The sequence below is a fragment of the Lissotriton vulgaris genome, chromosome 6, assembly GCF_964263255.1.
Source record: "Lissotriton vulgaris chromosome 6, aLisVul1.2, whole genome shotgun sequence".
Lineage (NCBI taxonomy): Eukaryota > Metazoa > Chordata > Amphibia > Caudata > Salamandridae > Lissotriton > Lissotriton vulgaris.
The window spans coordinates 1,353,752,851-1,353,774,188 of NC_141694.1; the positions used below are offsets into that span (position 1 = coordinate 1,353,752,851).

A 21,338-nucleotide genomic window follows, 5' to 3' on the forward strand; every position below is an offset into this window, starting at 1 on the left:
CTCGGAAGCAGACTTCGAGAGAATGGCACACGGAATCACCTCTGGGTCCCCCCTCGACCTGTTGCCCCCAAAAACATGGAAAGTGTGTGGAACGGAACTCTTCCGCACCCTCCGTAGGATCTGCAACCAATCCCTGTGTTGTGGATTTGTCCCTACCCCCTGGAAGCAAGCACTCATCACCCCGCTGCTGAAGAAACCCTCACTGAACCCCGAGTGTCTATCTAACTTTCGGCCTATATCCCTCCTACCCTTTCCGGCGAAAGTTGTGGAACGCTGGGTTAGTTCCTGTTTATCGACACATCTAGAGCAGAATCACATTCTGGACGACTTCCAATTCGGATTTCGCCCAGCCCATGGTACCGAAACGGCTGTGCTTACAGCCATGGAAGAACTTCGTATGCGTGCAGACAGGCGCCACGCAGTGGCCTTGATCTTATTGGACCTGTCTGCCGCATTCGATACGGTCAACCATGTGATTCTGCTAAAGAGGCTCAGAGAGGCAGGGGTCGATGGCACCGCCTTGCTCTGGTTCCACTCATACCTGCGAGATAGGAAACAGGCTGTGTCCCTCCCCCCTTTTCAATCCGCCAATTCCCCAGTACCTCACGGGGTGCCCCAGGGCTCGTCCATCAGCCCAATCCTTTTTAACGTTTATCTGAAACCACTAGTCACTCTGATTAAATCCCACAGACTGAAAACTATAAACTATGCGGACGACACCCAGCTTATCCTCTCCTTGGAGGGGGAAGACTCAATTCCCATGGAATCGTTCCACGACTGCTTAAGAGACACAGCCGGCTGGCTGCACAATAATTCCGGGCAATTCAATTCCTCCAAGACCGAGGTACTGTTCTGCACTGGGAGCCGGATTCCTCGCCTATTTCCCACGGAATTCTGGCCCCCGGAAACCCCAGAAAAACCACAGCCGGTCACTAGTGTCCGCAATCTGGGTGTTATGCTAAATAATAAACTCAGCATGGAAACGCAGGTAACCAAAACAGTCTCCACCTGCTCGGCCCTACTGCGTTCTTTACGCAAAATCATGCCACTACTCCCCGCACAGGCTCGAGCACTAATAGTCAGGTGCACTATCCTTAGTCGCCTTGACTATTGCAATGCACTTCTGCTCGAGTCCCCAGCAATTCTACTGGACAGACTCCAAAGAGTCCAGTCGGCCGCAGCCAAACTAGCCCTCGGATGGACCAGGAGATCCTCGGCCACAGCAGCCTTAGCCGAGCTACACTGGCTCCCTTTGAAGCAGCGAATAGCTTTTAAAGCACTCTGCCTTGTCTTCAAAGCACTACACGGAACTGGCCCCAGATCCCTACAAAAAAAAATTTCCTGGTACACCCCCACCAGAACTCTCCGATCCGCCTCAGCCTGCCTTGTGATGGTACCCAGATTCAACAAGGTAAGGACTGGGGGAAGAGCCTTCAGAGTGGCCGTCGCTAAACTCTGGAATAGTCTGCCGGTCGACATCCGCCAAATTTCACAACTCCTCCCATTCAGAAAGCGGATTTAAACCTGGCTCTTCCCCTAAATCCCTCACCTCTAACCCCTCCCCAGTCTCCCGTCTCTTTCCATCTTAGGAGTAATCTCTCAGCGCCAGGATACCTGCCAGGTGACAGATGCGCTATACAAATGTTTTAAATAAATAAATAAATAATACATATCAAATAATTAACATTAATTAACAGCTATACATTAATTAATTAAATACAGATTACTTCCCACCCTTTACTCCTATAAATACCAAAACAAACACCTAAATTAATTACACAATTACCATACTTAACTGCCAATGAATTCATTAAAATGAAATAACAATTATGAATTCATCAGTTAAAAATAAAGTACTCCCCACCCTTACACCTATAAACACCGCAACACACTTAAAATTAATTACACAATTACCATAATTAATTAAAAATAATTAAAATGAATTAACAGCCAATTATTAATTTATCAATTAAAATTAAATTACTTGCCACCCCTGACACCTATAAACACCACAACATACACTTAAAACGAATTACACAATTATCATAATTAATGACCAATCATTTAAGTTAAATAATTACCAACCAATTATGAATTAATTAATAATAAATTACTTTACACAGTTAACACTATAACATCTCAACTAAACACATTCTGATAAATCAAAAATTATCAATAAATTTAATATAATTAAATTACTTCCCACCCTTTTCCCCAATAAACCGACAACGAGCTACGGAACTAAAAACACAAAATTCTATTTTTTTAAATAACTATTAAAAATGTAACACATATATTAAAAAGGCAAACAATTCTTATACAAAACATCATACAACACATACATATAAAATAAATACTAAAATACATAACAATAATAAACAAACAATATTTTTAAGAACTATATTTTTGCAAACGATATTAAACACCGATATTTTTAACATCAATATTACTTACCTAAAATCAATATTCTTGACCACAAGAATCTGTATGTTGATATTTCCAACCCATGACATTTGCAATTCGATATTTGTGCAAGTTGCTATTTTTGAATCAATATTCTGTCTCTGCATTTTTAGTAACACGTTAAGATGTGGAGATAGCACGGAGATAGCGTAAGTAATCCCTAAGCGATAGTACATGTGGTTGCCCCATTGAGGAACCAGTGGAAGGAGCCTTTATTCACCCTAGAATAAATAATGATTTCTGCTATAAGTCACTTACCTTTGCTCTTGTCTAATCTCTCCTTTACCTAAACAGCAAACTGAGATCATCTATGCAAAAATGGCTTTTATGTCCTTCATACTACGTTTCTTTATCAAAGACTCGGGTTTAACTATGGACCCTCAATAACTATGTTTAGATAATGCTGATGAGTTGAGTGAATAAAAGAAAAAGCTTTAAGCAAGAATTTAAATATGGGCTTGTGTGTATTGCCTCTCAATAGGAAGTCAGTGTTTGTAATGTGAGAAGGAATTGACCAATCTTCATGTCAGAATACTGATAATAAAGATATCCTCGTTGTTTACGAAGCAATTTACTTCACTGGATGCAGGATTTTTAACATTAACTCCAACGGGGTGATATTTTTTCAAGAAATATTTTAATGTATCATTTTAGGACACAATATTTTTGTCAGAGGATAATTAGGCCTAGATATTCAGTATACCTAATAATGTCACAATACTTTGAGGTCAGCTTACAAAGCATACCAGTGGCAAATTACATAAGCAGTATTTGCAAGTCCTTGAGTCCCAAACTATTTGTAAAGAATGTGTGTTCCCACTCACCAAATAGGCATCAATATCTCTTAAAATATACAAAACTGAGGAGAAAGATCTTACAATGTACCATCTGAAATTAAAATAGCAATTTTCACATTTCTATGTAGAACAAGTTTGAACTTTCATGATAACTGAAAAATAGCAATCACATACCCTTTGAGATCTGTTGTATGTGGCTCAGAAAACAAGGTTTTAACCAGAGCGATTATGTATATAATAACATTAGAACGTTGGGAGCGCCATTGAAAACAATAGAGTGCTCCAGGCTTCCAATGGCCAGTAAAAGCCCAGAGCTCCAACTTTCCAATGGTTAACAACGGCCTCACTGAGCACAAGGAGATTTTAAACCCAATGGGCTTAATGGCGGCTTTGTTTTACAAATGCGAACATTCTGCCCTTAAGGGGCGGAATGTTCTACTAGCTTTAGATCCTTAATAGTGGTCTCTACCGGCAATTGAAGTCCCACTCCCTTGTTGAAGGCCCTAACACTAGAACAGGCCTTTAATGGCAAGTACAGCCAGCTGCGGAGGGCTCTATGACTATATTAGAAGATTGAAATGTTGGGAGCTTCATTTGAAAGAATAGAATACCCTGGGGTTCAAATGTCTGGTGGAAGCCTGGAGTTCAACATTCCAGTGTTTTTTCACAGCTGTCGCTGTGAACAAAAGCCTCACGAAGCCAGAAGGGATTTCAACCTCCTTGGGCTCGTTGAGCCCTTGGTTTTATAAATTAGAACATTTGGCCTTCTAGGGGCGGAGTGTTCGAATAACCTTAGAGCCCTCCGTAGCTGGTACTACTGATCAATAAAGGCCCGCTCCTTTGTTAAAAGCCCTCGCCAAACGCTAAAGTGGGCCTTTAATGGCCGGAAGAGCCCGCTACAGCAGGCTCTAAGGCTATAATAGATCCTGCCAGTCTCCTATTATCCACTGTGAAAGCTATATGGCAACCCTGGACATGCTCTCCTCAGTAGTATCATAAAATCTGTGAGTTGACCTTTATTTTCAGTGCTTAATTGGTAAGAAAATAAGTGGAGAAACCAAAGACTTTCCTAGAAATTCGCACTGGTGCTGCTGGATACCAGGATTGCCAAATCTTGATTTCCCCTCATGCCTCTTTCTTCCACCACTCTACACTCTCTGTCTCTTAATCACACTCCTGCAAATTCTTTTCCATCACTGCTAGCGTTATCTTCCACTCTTCTCCTATCTTTCTTTCAATCTTCTTTTCAGACCCTCTGGGTTCTCAGGGTGCCACTCACCTGCTGGATTCCATAAGTCCAGCCCTGCCTGATACGATCCCGGGCCCAAACATTGTGCGCATTTTCAGCCAGCTTGTCCACCAACGCCTCTTGTGAAGTGGTTAACTTGATAAAGGTGAGATCCAGAGGAGCAGGCGTGTATGCGCTTGACAGCTGATAGCTGAAAAAGAAACAAAACACATCAATTTGTGCCAAGCCACGATAATTTGCAGAAAATTCCAAGAACACTGGTAACTACAGGTGACCATACACACCGCTTTCATAAGCAATATCAATGTTTTTCTTTAACTTGTCAACTACATCTACATCAAGAAGCTTGCACCTCCATCCCTGCAGTCAGATATGAAACCGGCGTTAACCAATGGAAAGAAATGCGTTACTTACCTGTAACAGCAGTTATCCAGTATTGGTGTCTTTCATAGATTCACATGCCTGAATCATTCCCCGTCGTCGAGACGGGAGCCTCCGGTAAATAAAAAAGTAATGTCCATAGACATACATAGAGAGAAAGGGTCCAAGGGTCTCCCCTTAGTAGCCTTTCCTTGTCCTTATGTAAAAAGGACCAAACTGACATAGTCAGCCAATCAGCTCCGACCTCCCTCTAGAACCTTCCTGGGAGGAGCCTCAGTCCCTCAGATTTTCGTACGCACCCAGCTAGGTTTGGCGTAATATAGTTCTGAGAGGGAGGTGAGTCCTTCCCGGGGAGGCGGGAGGGTTGCATGTGAATCTATGAAAGACACCAATACTGGATAACTGCTGTTACAGGTAAGTAACGCATTTCTTATCCAGTATTAGGGGTGTCTTTCATAGATTCACATGCCTGAATCAGAGTAGCTAGCAATCATAGTAGCACATTTGTAAAACAGAGTTGCTCTGCTGTCATAGTAGATAATGCATATAATATCATACAATAAAGAGACAGCTTAGACATAATATCATCAGAGCAATAATGTGCATACCTGGAAGGCGGGATGTAGGAAGGCTCACCTTACTGAAAGAGATGGCGAAGCACCGCCTGGCCCACTGCTGCATCCTTCTGGAGTTCGATATCCAGGCAGTAGTGTCTGGAGAAAGTATGCGGTGACTTCCAGGTCGCCGCCCTGCAGATGTCCAGGATTGGCACTCCTGCAAACAGCGCCGCTGACGTGGACATCGCCCTGGTGGAATGAGCAGTAACATGATCATTCAGAGGCCGGCCGGCCTTGTCGTGGCAGAACGAAATCGCAGAGGAGATCCATCTGGAGATGCTTTGCTTCGTGAGGGGTAGGCCCATTCGTGGCCTGCTGTATGCCACGAACAGTTGTGAGGATTTTCTGAGATCCTTAGTCTTGTCCAGGTAGAACTTCAGGCACCTCATAAGGTCCAAAGAATGCAGCGATCTTTCCGCTGCTGTGGAAGGGTTGGCGAAGAATGACCTAAGGACCAATGGTTCGTTGAGATGGAAGTCCGAGGGCACTTTTGGAATGAACTTAGGGTTTGGTCGCAGTATCACCCTATCATGTCTGAATTGTAGATATGGTTCTTGAATGGACAAGGCTTGCAGCTCGCTAACCCTTCTGGCCGAAGTCAGAGCGAGCAAGAGCACCGTTTTCCATGAGAGGTGTTGAAGAGACGCCCTCTGAATGGGCTCAAACGGGTGACGCATGAGTTGGTTGAGTACCAGGTTAAGCTGCCATGTGGGAGGTACTTTTCGAGGTCTCGGGAAGGATCTGTATAGCCCTTTGAGGAATTGCTTGACTAGCCGACTAGACCATAGAGAAGGTCCTGTGACCGTCCTGGTGAACCTCGAGATTGCTGCCAGGTGAACTTTGATGGATGCATGCGCCAGTCCCGACTGGGCCAAATGCAGGAGGTATGGTAATATCTGTTCAGGTGTGATGGCGAGGGGCCGTAAGCCCTGGTCTGAGCACCATATGCAGAACCTCTTCCATTTGAGACAGTAGGTCTTGTTCGTACTGTCTGCCCTTGCTTTGGCTAGTACATCCCTGCAGTCTTGTGGGATATTTAGGCCACTGAACTCTCTGTGCTCAGGAGCCAGGCTGATAATTTGAGCGATTGGAGGTTCGGGTGTTGTACTTGTCCGTTGGACATCGTCAGAAGGGCCGGGTGTTGGCTCAGGCGAATCGGTGACTTGATGGAGAGTCGAAGCAGATCCGAGAATCAATGTTGCCTCGGCCAGGACGGGGCAATCAGGATCAGGGTGCATGGTTCCGCCTTCATTTTTCTGAGGAGCCGTGGAATCATCGGGAATGGAGGAAAGGCGTATGCAAAGACGCTGTACCATCCGATGGAAAATGCATTTCCTAGTGATCCTGGTTGGGGATGCCAACTTGCGTAGCACGGGCATTTGGCGTTCCTCTTGGTGGCAAAGAGGTCGATGTTTGGGACTCCCCAAAGAGAAAAGATGTGAGTGAGGGCGCTGTCCGATAGTTCCCACTCGTGGGAGAGGGACTTTTGCCTGCTCAGGGCGTCCGCGATGGTATTGTCCTTTCCCTGGACATATTCCGCTTTGAGTTGGATTTCGTGTAGCACCAGCCAGTTCCAGATCGTCTGCGATTCGCGTGAGAGCGAGAGCGAACGCGTTCCCCCTTGTTTGTTTAGATAGTGCATCGTCGTGGTGTTGTCTGTCCTGACGAGCACTGGGGATTTCTGGATGCGGGGTAAGAAGGCTTGGAGAGCCAGATACACTGCTCTTAGCTCCAAGAGGTTTATATGGAGCGATTGCTCTTGAGAATTCCATTTTCCGCTGATCTGTAGGTCCTGGAGCACCGCGCCCCATCCCTCTAGGGAGGCGTCCGTTGTTATCACCAGCGGTGATGCTGGGAGGAGGAACGGTAAGCCCACTGTTAGATTTTGGCGACGTGTCCACCATTGTAGAGCTTTGCAAATTTTTGGTGTGATCCGAAGGATGTCCTCGAATGAGCCAGTGCTTTGGGTCCATTGGCTCGCGAGTGCCTCCTGTAAGGGCCGCATTCTGAGCCTGCAGTGCGGGATGAGGAGTATGCAGGAAGACATCATCCCCAGGAGGGAGGTGTAAGTCCGAACTTTCAGGTGCGTAGTCTTTGCCACAGCCGTGGCCAGAGATAAGATCTTGTCTGTCCTCTCTTTTGAGGGGAAGGCTTTCGTGCACACTGTGTCTAACATGGCTCCCAGGAAGGTGATCTTTGTAGCGGGGACCATGCATGATTTTCTGAGATTGAGCGTCAATCCCAGATTTTGAAAGAGATTGGTGCAGGCGTTGGAGGACGTGATTGCGTCCCCAGGTGAGGGTGCTTTCACCAGCCAGTCGTCTAGGTAGGGGAAGACCTGGTGGCCCAGTTGACGCAGGAAGGCTGCCACTGGCGCAAGGCATTTCGTGAAAATGCGCGGCGCGGACTTGAGGCCGAACGGCAGGACTTTGAACTGATAGTGACGGCCCGCCACCTCGAATCTTAGGAATTTCCGGTGATTTTTGAGGATGGGGATGTGGTAGTAGGCATCCTGGAGATCCAGTGACACCATGAAATCTCCTTTCTCTAGAATGCCCAGGATTTCTTGGATCGTCACCATCCTGAACGATTGGCTCCGCAGGAAGGTGTTGAGTCCCCGGAGATCCAGGATGGGTCTCCACTTGTTTTCTTTTTGTTGTACCAGAAAGAAGTGGGAGTAAAATCCTTTCCCCTTTGAGGATGCCGGAACCCTTTCGATTGCTCCTTTTTGTAGCATTGTCGAAAGTTCCTTCAGAAGCAGGCGTGGATGTTTGTGTGTCCGTCTGCGTGGAGGGGTATTGGGAGGGATGGAGGTGAATTCGAGAGAGTGGCCGAATCGAATAATTTGAAGAACCCACCGGTCCGTGGTGATGTACTGCCAATTGTGAAGGAAATGTGTCAGCTTTCCTCCAATTTGAAAGGATGGAGATGGTGTTTGGACTGGCTGGAGTAGTCGGTCACTGGCGGCCGCCAGCGCCCCTCTTGGTATTTTTACCCCTGTAGGTTGACCTTCCGAATGAAGATTGTCGGCCTTGCTGTTGTTTGTTTTGGTACTGGCCTTTGTGATTGTATGAGAACGAAGATGAGGACCTGTTTTGATATGAGCCTCGATAGGAGGACTGACCTCTGGGCCTGTTGCCCCGAAAGGACTGGTTTCTAGACTGCAGAGAGCCCAGTGCCCTTGCCGTGTCTGTGTCCTTCTTAATGGCCTGTAGAGCTTCGTCGACCTTTTCTCCAAACAGGTGCTGGCCGTCGAAGGGCATGTCCAGAACCTTTGCTTGGACTTCTTGGCGGAAAGAAGTCGCTCTTAGCCATCCTTGGCGTCTCAGCACAGCAGCTCCCGCAAGTTGACGGAAGCCTGTCATGGCTGCGTCGATAGCACAGTCTATGAGTTCCGCTGCAGAAGATTGACCTTCCACGAGGAGCGCTTTCACTTCACCCTGGACGTCATCAGGCAGTTCCTTTAGGTAAGGGGCAATGTCCTCCCACAGCTGGCGATTGTAACGCCCCAGCAAGGCAATGGAGTTGGCCACCTTGATGGACATGGCCGATGTGGATGTGAAACGTTTACCAATCGTGTCAAGTTTCCTGCCCTCTTTGTCCGGGGGAGCGGACAGTGGTGAGGAAGGGTTGCGGGAGTGTTTCTGGGCCGCCTGCGTCACTACCGAGTCCGGTTTGGGGTGACCATTAAGGCAAGCCGCCGCAGTGAGTGGTGCTCTGTATTTCTTATCTAGGCGTGGGACCACCGCCGGCACTGAAGCAGGAGTTAGCATTAACTTCTTTCCTTGTTCCCACAAAAATTCTATGATCGGAACTGCTTTTGCAGATTTCTGGGTCTGTTCCTTAAAGTCGTGCAGGAAACAGTCAGTTTCCGTGGATTCCACCACCATGTGGAATCTCTTCGCCGCTCTCTCCACCAGCTTGTGGAAGCCAGCAATGTCGACCGGGGGGGAGTCCGCTTGGCGTGGTTGTGGTGAAGCTGGGGATGATGCTATATATTCATCCTCTTCATCCTGGTCCGAGTGGTCTGAGTGAACCTCCTGGACCTCTCCTTCCTCCAGTTCTTCCTCTTCCTCCTCCTCGTCCGAAGAAACCACCACTTGAGGCTGGACGTCGTGTTGGGGTTGATGGGGAAGGTGAGTGCGTTCCGGTGCGGACACCTGTACTTGAGCTGGAGGTGTCTGATCCCCCTTGTCCCCTGGCGCGGGACTCTTAGGCGCTTGACCGGCTCTGTTAGCCTCCGGAAAGCGTTGCTTGTAGTCTTGCACAAGAAGTCTTAAGTCATCAACCAGGGTTGCTGGTAAGCATATCATGGGGGTGACTTCAGTGCGGACACTGGCCTGGACGGAGTGTTCCTGATAGGTGAATTCCTCCTGTTCCTCATCAGTGCTTTGGCATTTTATGTGGAGTTCTGAGACTGAAGTAGCGGGATCCAGATGGTCATCCTCTTCGGATTCTTCGCTTTGGAAAATTTCTTGAGGTGGAAGCTTTTCCACCTTACTTGGAGACGTCGTTTCCGGGGTAATTAGTGGTTTGCCCGGTTTGCCAGACTGCATGGTAGAGCCTGTCGTCGTCGAGGGGACCGTCGACGGTGGTAACATCATGGACGGTGCCTCCACCAGTTTCGATTTTTTCCATGGTTCATTCGACGACGAGTCGTCCGTCGACGGTGTCGTCGTCGAGTCCGTCGACGGAGCCTTTGGTGTCGTCGTCGACGGGGTCTTCGTCGACGGGGTCTTCGTCGACGGGGTCTTCGTCGACGGTGTCTTCGTCGACGGGGTCGTCGACGACGGGGTCGTTGACGACGATCCTCTCGTCGACGGGGTCGTCGACGAGGTCTTCGTCGACGGTGGGGTGGACGAAGGGATCTTGATTGTCGACGACTGCGAAGTCGTCGTCTTCATCGACGGTGCCTTCGTAGACGATGGTCTCGTCGACGAGTCTCTCGTCGACACTCTTGTCGTCGCCGGTTTTGACGACGATGGGCTCGTCGCTGGTGACGGCGTCGTCGACGGTGTGGTCTTCGTTGTCGACATGGTCTTTGTCGTCGACGACGATGTCAGGGGAATAATTGAAGAAACAGGTCTACCTGAAGATGAGGAGGACGTAGTCATCGTCGTCGATGCTGAGGGCGACGATGCTGATGTGGTAGACACTGTGGTTTTGACTGAAGTAGTCCTCTGGCTTTGTCTGGAGGACGGAGCAGGCACTTTAAAGGTTTTACCCTCTTTAGCAGACACTGAGGATGATGCAGATCTCGCCTCTGAAGACTTTTTGTGGGTCTTCGTAGGAGGAGTGTCTGAGGGGCCCGGGGAAGCTTCCCTTGGCCTCTTGTTTGAGACAGCAGAGGTCCTGGAAACGCTGCTGACAGAGGAGTCCAGATTGTCTCTGTTCTTAAGCCTGTCCAACCAAATCAGAAGGCGACCTTCCCTGTCTCTCACAGTCTTTTTTGGAAAAGACCGACAGATAGTGCATTTCTCCGAATTATGGTCCGGGTAAAGGCAATACAAGCACAGGTCGTGCCTATCATCCACATGAATTCTTTTCTTGCTGCAGGAAGAGCAGGCCCTGAACAGGGCTTTCTTCCCCGAGTCAGACATGTAAAAAGCAGTAGAAACACACACTTACTTCAGGGATAGTGTGTTGAAGAAGTCCTTGAAGAGTTTTGAGGTTTCAGAGAACACTTTCAAAGAAAGTTTGGTGAATTTAGAGTAATCCTGAGGAGAGCTCAAGCAGGAGACTCCCTAGCACAACGTGCGGTAGAAAATCTGAGGGACTGAGGCTCCTCCCAGGAAGGTTCTAGAGGGAGGTCGGAGCTGATTGGCTGACTATGTCAGTTTGGTCCTTTTTACATAAGAACAAGGAAAGGCTACTAATGGGAAACCTTTGGACCCTTTCTTTCTATGTATGTCTATGGACATTACTTTTTTATTTACCGGAGGCTCCCGTCTCGACGACGGGGAATGATTCAGGCATGTGAATCTATGAAAGACACCCCTAATACTGGATAACATTAGCTGGCTGGCTCGATAATAGAAAGCAATGTGAGATATAATGCACTGCATGTGTTGTACATAGGGGCAGCATAGAAGGAAGTTCTATATGCATAGATCTTTGCCTCGTTCAACCTCGCCTTGATTATACTGATAGAAGATGTACAGTTTTCTTCCTACCACGTCTTTGATTTGTTTCACGTCTATGCACAACTGGTTGTTCCGAAAATGAGAGAGGTCTTTCCAAGTGATAGGCAACTTTAGTAATATAATTGTGATACTTACTGTCTCCCACAAATCTATATTTGCTGAGGTAAAAACGCATGTCCTGAATAAAACTCCACCTGTGGCTCATAGTAGCATGATTGCTTTCCAGTGCTTAATTTGATGACAGAAAGGTACCAGGGCCCAAGATATTTCTCAAGAGACCACTGCAGTCTGCACCACCCTCTCTCCCTGCCTGCGCTGCCACCAGTACCAGTACTATCGACTTACCATCAGACTCCTGCAATTGTAATAATGTGGACTATTCTTGGCCACCAAAAGATGTAAAAATGGCCGGTAGCTGCTGGTATTATTCTTTTTCATGTATTTTGAAATGTTAATTCATCATCTGCTGATATTTACAAATAGACAGACACCCCCACCATGTGGCATTTGTGTCAGTGTCAAACATATGTGCCTTTGCCAAGCACCTGCAAACACCAGCATAAATTAAGCACAGGTAAGGTTGATGTCCAATGCTAATTCAGCATCATGGATTAGTTATGTGCATTATGTGACACAATGTAATTCTACAAAGAACTGTTTACATATGGCATGTGCTTAAATAATGCCATTCTATATTTATTTATTTACATTGCACAGTAAATGAATGAATGAACTACAAATGTAAATATACGTCTAAGCCTCAGTAGCATATCTAGGATCAGACATTGGTTACTAGGCAAGGCACGATTCAGTGAACTTAAGAGTACTAGTATCAAAATGAGACCAGAAAGAAATGCACTTACAAGATGAACACTGCTCCAGCAGAGAGATGTAACTGTTGAAGCAGACCTGTTTTACATAATTGATGCAGTGGAAATAAATTATGCATTGCCACATGAATAAGGAAGAAGGGTAAACAAATTATCCTCAGAACACATTACAACCGTTTTAAACTCAGACAAAAGTGCAAAAATCAGTTGAAAGAACTAGATCTACCTCATTGCCAGATTGTATGCACTTAAGAAGTAAATGTTTCAGTACATAATGAGGGTACATTCAGAAGAAAGCACAAGGAGGTGGTGATATGTTCTAAAGGTGCCTAACATTTTCAATAAACGATTAGTGGCTGTTTTATTCTGCAGATCTTGTATCAGATGGGTTAAATTAATTTAAAGATCATTTTGTAATATGTAGCGTGCTCCCAAGTCCAGGAGCAAGCAAAGGAATATGCCACACACAGACCTCTGGATTATATGTCTTTATTCCTCAGCATACAATTAGGGTCTGATTATGTCATAACCGTTAATAACCTCACCTTAACACCTCCCAACTAATTACTTACTTTTCCCAACTAATTACTTACTTCCTCTAATGAGTCCACCCTGGACCACAAGGGTCCTAGCACACATCTCACAATGCTACATAATATATTGTTATATTCTCTAGACCAGACTAGTTAACCTTTTTGCAAATGAAATACACTGATAATACCACACCTGCAATTAATAGTATGGTTATTCAGGTAGTCGATATTACTGTTGTGTAGGCCGCATTACAGCACCGAAGACACACTCTTTCTAGGTGTAACCTAGTCTGTTATCCCATGTCTGGCCACCTCTTTATTCTTTCCCTCACATGACAGTGGGTCATACCACTATTCACTATTTACTTGGTGCCACCACAAGAACACCCCTGTCCTGGTGCTGTAAATGGTAGGGCCGGACATTGCAAGTATCACACCATTACAAACTTTCAGCTAAAAAATTATTTTTGGGTGGGAATTGGTGATTGCACATAAATACCCTCAGGTTTTACCACATTTTAGGCACTTACCTGCAGACATATCCTGCTAGGAAGTCACTGTCAAAATGTGTTTGCATGGTGCAAAAAAACTCTGAAGTTCTACTGTTACTGACTATTGCATTATCCCAAATGAAGCACAAATAATTTTCAAACCAAATCGGATTACCAAAGCTGCTATGAAACTACCATATTGAATGATGGTGAGCTTTCAGGTGGTATAATGATCTCAAACCTAGAATTAATGTGTCAGTGAGTGCCGAGGTTGAAGAGGATTGGCGGTCAGTGTTTTACCCCAAACCAGAACTTGATAGGATCCATATATCACTTGAAGATGACTATATGCGTGAACACTAGAATTTTACATGAGGACATAGGTGAAACAGTACAGCCAAACAAAAGTAGGCATAACATGAAAATTTGGACACAATGGATAACTGCGATGGCCCAAGGGAATTTATTTCCTAGTGGGGCCACAACTACCTGAAGATGTTTGCCACTAATGGTAATTGTACAAAAATGTGACCATTTGAAGCCCTTTCAAAGTTCATATCGGAGAACTTTACAGGGTATGCCAGTTATATCTTTCTCTCCGATGCGCTTGGTGTTCCTGATGAATTACTTTATATAGACAAGCAGACTAATGGGCAACAAGTGTAGACTCTGCAGTGTAGGGGAAGTATGGTCTTTGCGGTCTACTCACACTGCGTCCTATTTGCTTTTTTAGATGTCCCTGGGATTAATGACTTTCAGCCCGAACTTGAAACTGTGCCAGACCACCTTTAAACGGGACACAGTATAGAACTGAAGGCCCAGGGTTTCCTTAATGGTGGGGGTACAAAATGCAAATCATCCCTTGGGTGGATTATAACAAATATGGATAATTTTAAAACATTTATGAATAATGATATGGCTACTTACTGATAAAGCTTCCACACCTGCAGGATATTTGGAGCGCAAACTTTATTAGCTCTAATAATTAATTGTCTATGTGAAGAATATGATAGGATAAGCTTGTAAAAACGATTACATGTACGGTTGAGTATTGCAGGAATCTTTCCTAAATGATTGATGTAACTAATGAACAGTAAATAATGTGAAAAAGTTAAGGCAGGGATGTGCATCACTTGGTGTTTTGACCGATAGTGTCAACATTATTTTTAAATTGAGCCTACCAGACAGCATTAGCTGTTTGGTTGCGAAAGACATAGTTTGGGCTTACAGCCTGCCCATTGCTTCCCATTGGTTAGCTTCACTGTCACTCTCATTTGCTTGACTCTTATTTAATGGTTTGCCATGTCCATCTTATGTCTGTCTTGCCCCTGGAGCATAGCCTCACATGTGTATCCTTCCACTGCTCACTTTTAGGGAATTACATTTTTCTTTTGTTTTAGGAACTTCACAGGAATGCACAATGTCTCCCTCGTGTTCTTCCCTTCACCCTTCCACTCCTCCTGTAGCTTTCAAGCCTTGCTCTAGATGGGTTTAAATTGATTTCTAGAACAATTACATTTGTGCTGTTATTTAGTTTTAAATTAATTTGTCTCCTTTGACAATAATTTGTTCATTTACCTTATATTTTTATTGTCACAGATGGTCGAAAATTAGTGCATGTATGAACCCAAAAAATAAGGGAGCTTATTCATTTATAGTAGAATTCTTGCTTTGGGTCTGGATTCCGCAATCTTTATTTTCTTTTACCTTCCTTTTTTGTGCCTATTGAACGGGGTATGCCTCTTCAAGGCGAAGGCCCAGTTTGGGAAAACAGATGGTAATAGAACAGCTTGACCCTCCCCCCCACCACCATAAACGTATGAACAGAGAGCCGGGGCTCATGCGTGCCTGTGAAATGTATTCCTGGTATCTGCAGGATGCCACACCATTTGCCTGTTGCTGTACTTTTTGAAACAGACTAGTGGGCTGCAGCTGCCAAGCTTTCATAAAAATTCAATTTGTAATAAAAAGCATACACACATTGTTTCCACAATGTGCTGGAAAGTGGTTCATTAAGCACTGGGGAGCAGACTGACGCTTATGTGTCTGGTGTTCTGTTTGTTTGCCAGCTAACTGTTTGCATGTTGCTTATCCCAGTCCTCCCCATCAAATCTCAGCGGGTTTTAAACCCCATTCTCTTGAGAATCGTCTATTGTTGAAGCTGCTGCCCACACTTTCGTTAATTGCTCACCTCTGCCCCATACCAAACGAATCCCAAGACCATCACCGGCCAATTGTTTAAACAAAAGAAAATATATCCTGGATCCTAAAGGAAGTTGATTGCGCCAAAGTTCATGAAACATGGATTTTATTGCATTTTAAGGTGAGTAAAAGTAATGAAAACAAAGTCATGGCTCTGTTCACCAGCCCGCGCTTCTCCAAAAACAACTCTAGACAGCATGCCGCTGTACAGCATGGGCGTTTTTTACCAAAAGGCACTGGCAGAGCCAATAGTTTCAAAAGCAATGCCTATTGGATTTGTTCACCTTTGTTGAAGGACTAATGATAGCTCAGCCAAACATCCAACAGTAATAACGAATTTAGGAAAAGAGTTATATAACTAGGATGCATATAAACAGCAATAGTGTGCCCTGTCTATTGCAGAGACTTATGGCTATACATCTTTGGGCTCATTTTTAGGTATGACCCTGGGGGATGGAGTCCCCAGGGCCTAGCAAGGCTCGGGGAGGGGGGTGATGCATGTTCCACCCCCTTTAATTTTAATAGTGACCTTGAGGGATGGGTCACCAGGGCCTAACAAGGCTCGGGGAGAGGGGCCACATGCCCTCCCTTTAATTAAAATACATAACAGCCCTAAGCGGATGGGGTCCCCCAGGCCTAATACGACCCGGGAGGGGGCACAGTGCCCCCTCCCCATTCATAAAAAAAGGCCCTGAAGCTGGGATCCCCAGGGTTTAATAAAGCTTGAAGAGAGGAGTCACATAGCCCCTCTCCGCTTTAATTAAAACTATATTGGCCCTTGAGACAGGGCCCCACTGGCCTAAAAAGGCTCAGGGGACATGCAGCCCCTTTCCCCTTTAATTTAAAACAAATGGCACTTGCGACAGGGTCCTACTGGCCCAATAAGGATTGGGGACATGTCCCCCCTCCCCTTTCATAAAATAAGCCCTTGAGTATGGGGCCCCGCTGGGCCTTTTAAGGCTCGGGTGAGGGGCCACATGGCCGACCCCCCCTTTCATAACAAAGGTCCTGGGAGATGAGGTCCCCAGGGCCTAATAAGGCTATGGGGGAGGGCAGCAGGTGGCTATTCTCCCCTTTAAAAGGAAAAAAAGGTGGGGATGGGGTCCCTAGAAACTAATAACGCCCGGGGAGGAGGGCTATTTGGCCCCTCTCCCATTTAAAAAACATAAGGCCCCAGGGTCCCTATGCCCTAATGAGCTTAATTAGACTTGGGGAGAGGGTCACATAGCCCCCCTCCCCTTTAAAAAACATAAGGCCCAGTGGCCAACCCCAGTCTGCGGCAGGGTTGGCTTTACGTATGGTAATACAATACCATTTTATGTTAAAAAAAACTAAAAATTCACTGAAAAAAAAAGGTTACAGTAACGTTATAGTTAGGTGAATTTGTCAGTGAGTTTAACTTTATGTACTAAAAAAAGCACAGACATTTACCAGTTGTAGTTATCGAGTTACCGTTACACACTTATGATGCGTTAGGAACACATGCGTTTTGTAAAACACTTACACCCATTAGCTGCTGTATAAAAATAGGTAGAAAAGTAAGATGGTAGTTATCTGCCACTATGTAAATTATACAAAATAACTTGCACATTCAATAGTTGATACCATCAGTAATGTCATCAATGATGTAACTTGAGATGTCATAATTTATGTCCTAAATGATGTCATAGAACATTTCATGTGTGATGTAATATGTGGGTCCATAAGCAGAGCGTGGTGGGGGTGCAAGTTATGGTTGGCTTTGCTGAAAATTATGTTCGGCCCTGGGTGATGGGGTCTCTGGGGCCAAAATCGTCCAGGTGTGGCTGCATGCCCCATCCCCCTCAAATAAACTTGCCCTGGGGAATGGTGTCTCCCGGTCTTCACAAGGCTCGGGGAGGGGGGCCACACAGCCCCCCTCTGCTTAAATAGATAAGTGGTCCTTGGGGATAGGGTACCTGGGGCCAATAACCATTTGGGCGGGGGGACTTCTCCCCTTAAAAAAACATACAGCTTTGGGGGATGGGATCTGAAGGGCCGTAAGAGGCTCAGGGAGGGGGGGGGGGTCGCCTGGCCCCTCCTCTCCTTTAGTTGAAGAAATGTTGGCACTGTGGGATGGGGTCCCCAGGGCCTGACCCTATGGGCAACCTCCCACTGTGCACGTCCAAAGGCCATGAGCAGCGTGGTGTTGGCTGCGTGAAGGGGGGTTCGCTGCAGGGCCTGGGAGTGCATTTAGGTATGGTAATTAACTATTACCTTACCGTACAAAAACCTAGAAATTCACTGAAAGTTAAAGTAAAGTTATAGTTGGGGGGGTGACTACCACCCAAGAAGATGGATCTTTAGAGTCGGAGCTCTGCCACGCCCGCCACTAATCGAGGCTTTTACTGATGTCAAATCACCTACCTGCTATCTCCCTGATGACCCCTGTGGCATCATATGGCTCCTCACTCTGGCCCCTGGTTTGAAGGTATGCACAGGGTTCGCCTGGAACCATACGGCAGTCTGAAAGTGTAGAGTGGCCTAACCTGACCCTAAAATGGCCACTGCCATGACAACCTCAACGTCGTCATCAACAAGTGAGTCACCTCTGAACTGTTTTGCTAGCCACCACAGACACTGCATGCCCCAGTAGCTTTCCAAAGGTGGAGGTTTAAAAATGTTTCCAGTTCGTGTACCACTAAAGCAGCAATACCTCAAGATGGCCGCCATTAACATTACTGGACCTTTATGAATTTTGCATTCCCAGCCACACCCAAACTCCATACCATTGCTGCTGTTGCTGATGACCCCAACTGAACAGGGGAGAGAGTTACCTTCACCCCCTTGCAAGATCTTGAGATAACAGTTCACACAAGTTTATAATCTTGACCCACAAAGTAGGAGGGGGCCTCCACGTTTTAACCCACCAACTTTCTCTCATACCGGCCCTAGATCATTTTTCCCTACCCGCGTGGTTTACATGGTACTGTCACTCTTGCCTACAACTAACCGTCGGCATGACAGACCAGAGTTCTCATGAATCCAGGGATACCAGGGGTAGCCTGAAAGACACACAACATGTTATGTTGAGATCCAAGAAGGGTCTGCAACCCAGAATTGATGTTAAAACCCAAAATACATACTAACTGTGGCAAACTGGATTTTTGTTTCAGTTACTACTCCCCTACTTTTTGCCACCTCTTTATCTACTGAATGTGGATTTTTGACTCTGACAGTGCACTGAGGCCTGCTAACCAGTGCTCCTTTTCTAAAACAAGGTGCTGTCTAATTGTGCTACAACTGGCAAAGAACTTTAGCACCCCTGTAAGTCCCTAGTAAATGGTGCTCCAAGCCCCTAGGACAGGGGTAGTAAAGAGGGTCCCTGAGAGCTGCAGAATATCTTATGCCATCCTAAGGGCCCCACATATAAATTCCACACAAACTGCCATTGCAGGCTGCATGACATGGTGCAAACCAAGAGGGAAAACATGACGCGGCACACATGCCAAGGTGACTGCATCTGATATATGTACGTCATCACTACAGTAGGCCTTTGAGTCCCAACGCAGGGTGGATTATATCTTATGTGAGAACACAACTACATGAACAGATATGACCCTGTGATGTCTAGTTCTATTACTAGATGTTGCGAGTGAGCAGGGAACCCATCTTAGGGTATGTACAGGGCACTTGTCAAAACGAGTTCCCGAGCTGCATGATGGCTTCACTGAAAATAGAAATGTTTGGCATCAATTATCTCGCATTAATAAACCCACACTGATGCCAGTGTTAGATTTATTAGTAGATGTACCCAGAGGGCATCTTACCAGCCACTGGTGTTCTGACTGGCTAATTTTCGTTATCCTACCACCAAAGACATGTTTCTTTTCCCCAAGGGTGTGGGCCTTTGCTCCCGGGTCAGAAACAAAAGCCTGCTCAGGCAGAGGGTGTTCACAACCTACTCCCACAGTATGACCTGCAGATTGGATGTCAAAGGTAAAGGAGAGTCAAAGAACCCGCTGCCTTTGGTATGCAAATATGGCTTCTCTCACAGGAGAGGAAGCCAACAAGCTTTGTTCAGAGCCTTTGGCATCTGGACAGGCGGGAAAATTAGCTATGCAGGAGGCGTTTTGTACTGTCAGGCTGGACACACTTCTAGGGTGACCAGCTAGAAGTGAACCTGACTTTGGAAATTCCACCATATTGTGGGTGGTGGAATTAGGAATTCTGGTACAGGGTGATGCTCACTCCCCAAAGGAAGTGGTCATCTAGGGGGCTGTTGTGACCACAGGGGTAGGTAGCTTAACACCGCTAAAATGAGTATTTAGGGGACCTCCTGATACCACATCTTCAGATTTCAACAGACCAAAACAAGAAGTGGACAAAGAAGCAGACTGCTAACCCGAGAAACGAGGTGCACAACTGACTTGGCGCCAATCCTGTCAGACTTGCTGCTGCACTCAACCCTTTTGGAGAAATTGATTTGTCCTACCACTGTGCAGACCTCATGACACCTGAAGAGGCTGCCAGTGCTTTGCAAAATGCCAAGGAAATTCTCTTGAAATAGAGGAGTTACTCCCATTCAGCCGCAGGTACCAAAGAGCAGGACCTGATACACTGACCTGCCGCCTACGGGGACTACCAGCACAGCAGCTGCCCAGAAAGAGGTAGGAGTGCTCCTACAGGTCAGATACATCCTCTCTCCAAGTGTGGGGATGCCAGGACCGACTGGTGCCACTCGGTGCCAATCCCTGGGGTATGAGATCCCTTGCAACAGCCAAGGCTTGCTGTGTCCAGTGCGGACACCAACGTTGACGAAGACTGGCCTGCATGTTGAGAGACTTCATGGACAGTGAGACCGACTTCATGAGTGGCCCAGCTGTCCTGTTTGCCCCTCTTCTACAAAACAAGAACCAAGACGTGAGTCTGTGACCGCTGTCTCATGATGCCTGAAAGCACCTATGCACCCAAGCTCCAGAGCCCGAGTCCAAAAATGGTGACAGTGCCACAGGGTCCCCAGACCCACAAGAGCTACGTACACACTTGGGTTTTTATCAGACTGGGCTTCCAGTCGCTGCCTGCAGGCTCTTTCTTCCATCCATGAGAAACTCCAGCACTGAAACAAATGCCAAAAAGACACCACTGCATTCAGGCTCCACAGCCGAGGAGAAGTGGATCAAGGGTGTCTCTTAGTGCCCAAAGATTTCAAGCATCGAGCCTCCCTGTGGGTTCCCCCAAATTGGTCCCCCAGTCCCTGCTTGCAGCCTCTTTGTAACCTGACTGTTCTCCCATTGAAGATAATGTGACACCCGACGCCTTGACACACCTCTGCATCCGGACACCCCAGAGCCTTCCGGGGTGACCTGTTGGTGTGGCCTTGGACCTTGCCCCATATTCACCTTAAGTCCTGAAGAACAGTCCTGTAAGTTGTTATTAAGAACTCAAACGTCATACATGTTTTACCCCCATAGGATAACATTACCAATCCAAAAATTTGTGTCCATTTTTGAAAACTGTAAAAATTCATAACTCAAAAAATGCTTACTCGATTCCGATTATCTTGATATCTGAATTCATATAGAAGTATGTGCTATTTTTGCAAATTGGTTTCGGATTTCATTATTGAGTGTGATCTCACTTACTGGCCTTGTGTGTGTAATACATACTTAGC

The 21,338-nt window shown here is 46.1% G+C and overlaps 1 protein-coding gene across 1 annotated transcript in view; it reads right to left on the reverse strand.

Annotated features, from left to right (window-relative positions):
• The window catches only part of RYR2 (ryanodine receptor 2), a 3,481,211-nt gene that overhangs the window by 2,191,606 nt on the left and 1,268,267 nt on the right, over positions 1–21,338 (reverse strand). Inside the window, exon 26 of the mRNA XM_086925791.1 lies at positions 4,540–4,699. Within this exon, the coding sequence (XP_086781917.1) occupies positions 4,540–4,699 (160 nt within the window). The remainder of the gene's footprint in view (positions 1–4,539; positions 4,700–21,338) is intronic.